We start from the raw sequence: 9,368 nt of genomic DNA on the forward strand, positions 1-9,368 counted from the left end.
TTCAGATTCAGATTTCAGAATTCAGATTCAGATTTCAGATTTCAGATTTCAGATTCAGATTCAGATTTCAGATTCAGATTTCAGATTCAGATTTCAGATTCAGATTTCAGATTCAGATTTCAGATTCAGATTTCACATTCAGATTTCAGATTCAGATTTCAGATTCAGATTTCAGATTCAGATTTCAGATTCAGATTTCAGATTCAGATTTCAGATTCAGATTTCAGATTCAGATTTCAGATTCAGATTTCAGATTCAGATTTCAGATTCAGATTTCAGATTCAGATTTCAGATTCAGATTTCAGATTCAGATTTCAGATTCAGATTTCAGATTCAGATTTCAGATTCAGATTTCAGATTCAGATTTCAGATTCAGATTTCAGATTCAGATTTCAGATTCAGATTTCAGATTCAGATTTCAGATTCAGATTTCAGATTCAGATTTCAGATTCAGATTTCAGATTCAGATTTCAGATTCAGATTTAAGATTCAGATTTCAGATTCAGATTTAGATTTCAGATTCAGATTTCAGATTCAAATTTCAGATTCAGATTTCAGATTCAGATTTCAGATTCAGATTTCAGATTCAGATTTCAGATTCAGATTTCAGATTCAGATTTCAGATTCAGATTTCAGATTCAGATTTCAGATTCAGATTTCAGATTCAGATTTCAGATTCAGATTTCAGATTCAGATTTCAGATTCAGATTTCAGATTCAGATTTCAGATTCAGATTTCAGATTCAGATTTCAGATTCAGATTTCAGATTCAGATTTCAGATTCAGATTTCAGATTCAGATTTCAGATTCAGATTTCAGATTCAGATTTCAGATTCAGATTTCAGATTCAGATTTCAGATCCAGATTTCAGATTCAGATTTCAGATTCAGATTTCAGATTCAGATTTCAGATTCAGATTTCAGATTCAGATTTCAGATTCAGATTTCAGATTCAGATTTCAGATTTCAGATTCAGATTTCAGAATTCAGATTCAGATTTCAGATTTCAGATTCAGATTCAGATTTCAGATTCAGGTTTCAGTTTTCAGATTTCAGACTCGGATTTTAGATTCAGATTTAGATTTCAGATTCAGATTTCAGATTCATATTTCAGATTCAGATTTCAGATTCAGATTCAGATTTCAGATTCAGATTTCAGATTCAGATTCAGATTCAGATTCAGATTTCAGATTCAGATTCACATTTCAGATTCAGATTTCAGATTCAGATTCAGGTTTCGATTTCATATTTAGATTTCAGATTCAGATTTCAGATTCAGTTTTCTGATTCAGATTTCAGATTCAGATTCAGATTTCAGATTCAGATTTCAGATTCAGATTTCAGATTCAGATTTAGATTTCAGATTCAGATTTCAGATTCAGATTTCAGATTCAGATTTCAGATTCAGATTTCAGATTCAGATTTCAGATTCAGATTTCAGATTCAGATTTCAGATTTCAGATTCAGATTTCAGATTCAGATTTCAGATTCAGATTCAGATTCAGATTTCAGATTCAGATTCACATTTCAGATTCAGATTTCAGATTCAGATTTCAGATTCAGATTTCAGATTCAGATTTCAGATTCAGATTTCAGATTCAGATTTCAGATTCAGATTTCAGATTCAGATTTCAGATTCAGATTTCAGATTCAGATTTCAGATTCAGATTTCAGATTCAGATTTCAGATTCAGATTTCAGATTCAGATTTCAGATTCAGATTCAGATTCAGATTTCAGATTCAGATTTCAGATTTCAGATTCAGATTTCAGATTCAGATTTCAAATTCAGATTTCAGATTGAGGTTTCAGATTCAGATTTCAGATTCAGATTGCAGATTCAGATTTCAGATTCAGATTTCAGATTCATATTTCAGATTCAGATTTCAGATTTCAGATTCAGATTTCAGATTCAGATTTCAGATTCAGATTTCAGACTCGGATTTTAGATTCAGATTCAGATTTCAGATTCAGATTTCAGATTCAGATTTCAGATTCAGATTTCAGATTCAGATTTCAGATTCAGATTTCAGATTCAGATTTCAGATTTCAGATTTCAGATTCAAATCTCAGATTATGATTTCAGATTCAGATTTCAGATTCAGGTTTCAGTTTTCAGATTTCAGACTCGGATTTTAGATTCAAATTCAGATTTCAGATTCAGATTTCACATTCAGATTTCAGATTCAGATTTCAGATTTCAGATTTCAGATTTCAGATTCAGATTTCAGATTCAGATTTCAGATTTCAGATTCAGATTTCAGATTTCAGATTCAGATTTCAGATTCAGATTTCAGATTCAGATTTCAGATTCAGATTTCAGATTCAGATTTCAGATTCAGATTTCAGATTCAGATTTCAGATTCAGATTTCAGATTCAGATTTCAGATTCAGATTTCAGATTCAGATTTCAGATTCAGATTTCAGATTCAGATTTCAGATTCAGATTTCAGATTCAGATTTCAGATTCAGATTTCAGATTCAGATTTCAGATTCAGGTTTCAGTTTTCAGATTTCAGATTCATATTTTATATTCAGATTCAGATTTCAGATTCAGGTTTCAGTTTTCAAATTTCAGATTCAGATTTCAGATTCAGGTTCAGATTTCAGATTTCAGATTCAGATTTCAGATTCAGATCTAAGATTCAGATTTCACATTCAGATTTCACATTCAGATTGCAGATTCAGAATTCAATTATGCAGTTAGTAGTTATAAACAGTTTTCATCCTGCCATGCAACGGTCAACCGAAAACCAAGTAGAACAAAGCATAAAATTGGTGGTTTTGAATAGAAATATTCGCTTAACTGTTTTCGGAGCTGGAGCACCAAAATGAAAATTTTGAATGTTTTTCTCCTCCAACCTAATTTCATTTAAAAGATCTGATTTTGTTTCTTAAGTTTTTATGTGAAGATATGTAAAACACTTCGAGAGGTTTTTTTGAAACATGAAAAAATTCTTTCCACCACATATCCACCACGTATCTACGCCCTTTTCAATTTTTATCCGTTTTTTTTTTTGTTTACAAATGAAAACAAAAACATAGGGCTCTGTGTGTGCGTGTTGCGTGCAGCCCATTTTTGGGCAGCTTTCTCGGGGGAATGTTCCGGTTTGTTGGTCCAGTGGCGCCTCGGCGGCAGTTGTCGGCTTCCAGAATTCGCTGTTTGTCCATTAAAAGCGCAGCAGAGAAAAAGAACCCGGCCAAGTTTAGCGACACCATTAATTTGCCGAAAACAAAGTTCCCAACTCGTTTGACCGGCGAGAGGCGTTCGGCTGTCCAAGAGCATCTGCGAAAGGTGAGTTGTAATATTAAAGGTTTTCTTACGATTTTATTAAGGGAATATTATTTTAGACTTGTTTCGGTGAGTTGTATCGGTGGCAGCGAAATGAACTTCCGGCTGAAGGTGAATTTGTTCTACATGATGGTCCTCCATATGCCAATGGGGAACTACACATGGGACATGCTGTCAACAAAATTCTGAAGGATCTTATTTTGAAACACAAAATGGTTTCTGGAAAGAGGGTGCACTATGTCCCTGGTTGGGATTGTCATGGACTTCCCATTGAGCTGAAGGCATTAGAAGCGTTCGGGAAAAAGAACAAGGATAAAAGCGTTAAATTAGACCCGTTGCAAATCAGGGAACTCGCAAGGAAATTTGCGTTGGGTACTATCGATCAACAGAAGGCGGAATTCGAACAGTGGGGTGTTACAGCTGATTGGGGCCGAAAAGAATCTTGGTATAGAACTATGGATCCGGGTTATATAGTAGCTCAATTGAAACTGTTCCAAGAACTGTACGAAAAGGGCCTGATTTATAGGGACGTCAAACCTGTTTTTTGGTCGCCGTCATCTCGTTCGGCATTGGCTGAGGCAGAGTTGGAGTACGACGAAGCGCATAAAAGTCCTTCCCTTTATTTGGAACTTACGATAAGCGGCGCTGAGGGATGTCCTTCGATAGACGATCTGTTAAAATCCGGTCAAAACGTTTCGGCTGTCATTTGGACAACAACTCCCTGGACGCTTCCCGCTAATCAAGCTATTTGTTACAATCCAGACCTAAGTTATAGCTTGGTGAGGGCGGGCGACAGAAGAGATTTGCTGTTAATAGGAACGGACTTAATCAGGTATCTAAGTGAACAATTTGAGAAGCCGTTAGAAAAGGTTATCGATATTCCCGGTATACAACTGGAAACGTTGCTATACAAGCATCCTATCAACAATAAAGAGCATCGATTCTTTCCTGCTACTCATGTCAAAGCTGAAAAGGGTACAGGATTAGTACATACAGCACCGGCTCACGGGCCCGATGACTTTCTAGTATTCTTACATCGTAAACTGCCTGTCGTATCTTTGTTGAATGAAGCTGGTTGTTATAATGGTGAAAGTCCTGATTTCCTCAAAGGAAAGTTTGCATTAACAGATGGGAATAGCTTGGTTATAGAATATCTGAAAGATAAAACATTAAAATGTGGGACCATTGAGCATTCATATCCGATCGATTGGCGAACCAAAAAACCAGTCATGTTGAGAGCAAGTGATCAATGGTTTATTAATACTAACGAACTGAAAGAATCCGCCCAGAAAGTCGCAGAACAGATTAACATTTTTCCACACACTTCAGCAGAGGTGAGTAAAACCGTTCTTCAAAGTCAGTTGCAGAAGAGACCCTACTGGTGCATATCCAGGCAACGTGCTTGGGGTGTTCCTATTCCGGTGTTGTACGAAAAAGAAACAGGAAAACCAATCGTGAATGCCAAAATTATAGAAAACGTCTGCAAGAGATTGGAAAAGGAAGGAAAAATCGATTTCTGGTGGACAGACCCCATAGATGAACTTATTCCAGCTAGTGTGCTGACTGAACTCAATTTTTCTCCAGGACAACTCATCAAAGGCACAGACATTCTAGATATTTGGTTTGATTCTGGCGCTTCTTGGTTGAGCGTACTGGGCAAGGCTCGCACGGCCGATCTTTACCTAGAAGGATTGGATCAATTCACGGGATGGTTCCAATCGTCTCTGCTAACTAGCGTAGCTAGCCAAAACCGAGCACCTTACAAATCCATTTTTGTGCACGGTTTTGCTGTTGATGAGAATGGAATGAAAATGTCTAAATCACTAGGAAACATCATCTCTCCCAAGGATATCATCAAGCAGTACGGGTGCGATACCCTACGCTGGTGGGTAGCGGCTCACGCAATACAGAACACCTCGATCCCGGTTAGCCACAAGCTGCTGCAATCGTCCGCAGAAAATGTCCAGAAGGTTCGAGCGATTCTGAAATATCTGTTGGGCGTGATTTCTCCACAACAGCCACAGAAAATCGACGAGCTATACCTGCGAACCGTTGATCGCTACTTTCTTAACGAGTTGACCAATTTTGAAAAAATGGTATGTTTTAAACCCTTAAAATTAGTTTTTTTCTGATTTTAATTTTTTTTCTTAGATATTCAATCAGTTCGAGAGTTATCAATACAACAAAGCCTCCGCCAGAATTCTTACATTTTGCGTGTCCTCCTTATCCGGGTTCTATTTGCACATCATCAAAGATCGCCTCTACTGTGGGACTGATACCGAAAACCGGAATCTTCAAGCTATCCTAGCTCAATCGTACCAGTCGTTGTGTCGGGTACTTTGGCCAATCCTTCCATTTCTGGTTGAGGAAAGCTGGTCTTACTACGCAAAGGAACCCTTCTTCAAATCTAGTCATACAACAGAATGGCATCCCCAGAACCCTCAGATCGATAAGTCTCTCATTGACGAAGCCTTGGATCTGAAGAGGCAAATTTTCCAGCAAAGTCAGCAACTAGACATGAACAGTTGGCTTCTGCAGGTGCACATTAACAGCTGTTCGGAACAGTTGAAAAAGCTGCATCCGACCCTTGGGGCACCGGTGTCCGATTCTGAGCTGTGCGAGATTCTTCAGGTTGGTTCCGTTTCAATTGGCTGCAGTCCGAGTCAGCCCGAGTCGAACGGGATCAGGCTGAGTAAACTGGGAGATTGCTTGCAGCTTTGTCCACGCTGCCGAAGATTTGCAGTTAAAACCAACCAAGCAGAACCCGTTTGTCACCGGTGTGCGGAAGTGCTCAGCACCAAAAGCAACGAAAGGTAGGTGGTTTGTGATTATTAACCTGTTAGCTTTGATTTAAAATGATTTTGAAAAACGATTTTTTTTTCTACTGTTTCAAAACTATGCCGAAAGCTTTGATTCCACGACAAAATAGGGTGGTTAAGGCAAAAAACCAAGATTTAAGCAGCGGATGGCTCATTTTAAAGCCCATGTAATTGTAGATAATATTCTCTCAAGATAGCGAAGGTCAAAAATCCGTAGATCTAGCATAAAAAGTTGATCACATTTTGCGTAGTCTACCCCTTTGTGCGTTGGTTGAGAACCACCAATATCACGTCGTTGAAATGGATCAGAATTATGATGCGGAATCCAATACGTTGGAGTTTGGCTATGGGTATCTCCTGGTTCACCTGATCTAAGGCAGCTGATTGATTGGCTTTGTAGATGACAATGGTTTGTGATCCCGTGGCAAAGCTTTCTTGAAGAGCAGATGTAAACGTCAACAGGTTCGAGGTCGTAGAGCAATTATGAATAAAATCATAAAGGATTGCAAAATGAGAACATGCGATCCAGAATGACAAGTTCTAAAATTTGACGAAATTTAACGGTGGTAATTGTAATTGTTCTTTATTGATTTAACGTCAGCCCATCGATATAAAATCATAGTTAGGGTTAACGAAATAATAGGTTGGCGAAGTTCCAAAACTTCGTTGCATCCGGTTAATTGCGTACTTATTATTCAAGGCTGCGTTGAGTTTACTAATTTCAGCTTTAGTGTAGAGCGATTTGTGCCTAGAGTAAGCTTGCCAGATTGCCCGGTTTTATCCGGGTTTGCCCGGATATTTGATGCAAAATTTCGAGAAAGTCCGGTCCGGCCCGGTTGCCCGGATATCGTGAAAAAAGTCCGGATATTGCCCGGATTTTTTTCACAATTTTCACAAACTAACCAAAAAAATAAAAGTTTTTGTGTAAGTTTCAGCAAAATCGATTAACGGTATGGAAATTTTCAACGGTTGTTGCAAATAATTTCGTTGAATTACTTTTATAAACCTTTAAATATTTAAGTGTTCCAAAAAGTTTTTGGAAGCCTGCAATTACATTAATAAAATATTAATTTCATTTTTTTGCATTTTTTCTTTGCTTTTATATATAATAACACCTAAATTTTGCCCGGTTTTTGTATTTGAAAAATTGAAATCCATGCCCAGATTTTGCCAGGTTTTTTTGAAAAAATGCCCGGAATTGCTAGGCCCGGATGGGAGTGGAAAAAATTCTGGCAACCTTAGCCTAGAGTAACGGACAGGGATTTTTTATGCGTTTTCATTTGTCGTACCGCTTTCGTTATCCAAGAACTTCGTACGTATGGAGCTGATACAGGCGTTCCAGTACGATTGACGGTGTAGTTGATAATATGGAAAATTTCACAGCTGCAGGATCCCAGAATTCGAGTCAAGATTCCCAGTCAATTGGCTGGATCGGCAAATAAAAAGCCACTTTGAGAGGAACAATCTAAAAAGCAATTACCTATAACACCCAAGGTTTCAACTCACAAACTCGAAGGTGCCACATTTACACCATCTTTGGCTCTAGGTTTGCGTTTCGATTCTTGCCCCATCCATTTTTTTAAATGGTCTGAATGTTGCTTTAACGTGTGGAAGTATTTCTGCCTATTTTTTTGAACGATGTTCCCTAACTTATTCCGAGTACTTACCGCATGGCAGTCATCTAAGATCATCAGTATTCTACTGAAAACAGCTGAAGTTCTGTTAGAAGTTTAAAAAAAAAATTCAAAATGTTTGGTGTTTTCTCCGCCGCTTCGCGTACATAAGCACGATCAGCCTTGGTTCAAACTTTATTGTTTTCATCGTAAATTATAACTGTCTTCCTAATGGAGTTGCTCGATACCGCTAACTAAAAGTTTTATATTATGTTCCAATACAATTTGCTGCTGCTGCTAATGATAATAATATTATTCAATTATAACCCTTAAGGCTGCTGTTCCACTAAACTGGGGAGAGGGGTCCGGCTTTCATTCACCGTTGTGTTAAGGTGTTTACTTTTGTGCGGCCACGGCACCGGCGGCAGTAGTTGGGGCAGCACTTGCGACGGCAGCAGCAGCCGTTGTTGGTAGGGGTACAGCAGTTGGTTCGGCTTCGATCTTAGTAGCAACAGGTGCCGCAACAGCAGCGGCCGGCTTGGCGGACGATCCGTAAGAGTACGGCTGGAAAGCTTCGCCATCGTCTCCCTCCTCTTCTTCACCATCGGTCTCGAAGGTGTTGTCCGGGATGTCGTACAGACGAATCATCGGCTTGTTGGGGTCCTTCATAATCAGATATTTACCATCCTTTTGCTTCATGCAAATATCAATTATGCAACGCAGAATACCCCAGGCATTGTCCATGCTCAGATTGATCTGGTTAGCGAATTCGTGCGGCTTGAATTGCTGCGTTCCCAGAATGACGTGTCGAGAAGAGTCACGGATGTGCGCACGGGAAACGTAACCGAACTTGATCTGGTCCGATCCGGCCAGAAGAGCTTGTACCGTCCACTTGGCGAGTTTGCAGGAATTGTTACGCAGTTCGTTAGCTAGAACGGCACCGCGCTGAGTGTCCAACTTCTGGCGCCACTCGACACCGTTGGCCAACTTCGAGTCCCATTCGTTAAGAGCCTTGAGTGTGAGGAATTGTGTGTCTCCTTGGGGAGTTTGCGAAACGGCGTCATGCTCGCAACGGGCAACAAGAACGATTCCATTGTTCAAATCCCATTTCCTGTATCGATAGGCAACGCTAGCAACTTCTCCATCCTCATCGTCGCCAATGAAGGGATTGGGTTCATCGAACTTGAACTTGGCTTCAGCCGCTCCGCTTTTCAGTACTTGCTGTGAGAAGTTATGATTAATGAAGGTGGCCTCGATAGCCAAATTCCTGGGCGAATTCAAAGAGTTTCCGTCTTCTTGAGGCGGTTCGATAGCAGTTTCATTTACAGTTAATAGATCAAATTCGGTATTATCGCGTTTGTCCATAAAGAGCTTATCACCGATTTTCTCAATTACGATATCCCAAGAATAATTCGATCGGGTACAGCACATGATGGTGGCCAGAATGGCATCAGTGGCGTACACGTTTCCATGCGTCTTCGACAGCTGCCGAATGATCGGATCGTCGGTAGTCGTAACGGTGTGGAAGATTCTGTCCACACGTTGCAAGGCGCGTTCGTTCTTCACGTTGACACGGTCGTTCGTCTTGTCGTAGTATTCCAGGGTACCGCAGGTCAGGATATCTTCGCCATCCTTGATATTCGGCAAC

The 9,368-nt window shown here is 39.5% G+C and overlaps 2 protein-coding genes across 2 annotated transcripts in view; one reads left to right on the forward strand and one right to left on the reverse strand.

The window, feature by feature from the left end:
- The first annotated feature begins 2,731 nt into the window (after positions 1–2,731).
- On the forward strand, positions 2,732–6,158 carry LOC129738515 (isoleucine--tRNA ligase, mitochondrial). The gene is made up of 3 exons (XM_055729733.1): positions 2,732–3,291; positions 3,348–5,384; positions 5,440–6,158. Exons 1-3 carry the CDS (start codon positions 3,097–3,099, stop codon positions 6,103–6,105), a joined length of 2,898 nt encoding a protein of 965 aa, XP_055585708.1. The 5' UTR covers positions 2,732–3,096; the 3' UTR covers positions 6,106–6,158.
- Positions 6,159–7,943: 1,785 nt separating this feature from the next.
- LOC129738018 (eukaryotic translation initiation factor 3 subunit D-like) overlaps positions 7,944–9,368 on the reverse strand; it is a 36,335-nt gene continuing 34,910 nt past the window's right edge. Inside the window, exon 2 of the mRNA XM_055729193.1 lies at positions 7,944–9,368. Within this exon, the coding sequence (XP_055585168.1) occupies positions 8,117–9,368 (1,252 nt within the window). The 3' untranslated portion in view covers positions 7,944–8,116.

Source organism: Uranotaenia lowii, chromosome 1 (genome assembly GCF_029784155.1).
Source record: "Uranotaenia lowii strain MFRU-FL chromosome 1, ASM2978415v1, whole genome shotgun sequence".
In the NCBI taxonomy this organism is placed as follows: domain Eukaryota; kingdom Metazoa; phylum Arthropoda; class Insecta; order Diptera; family Culicidae; genus Uranotaenia; species Uranotaenia lowii.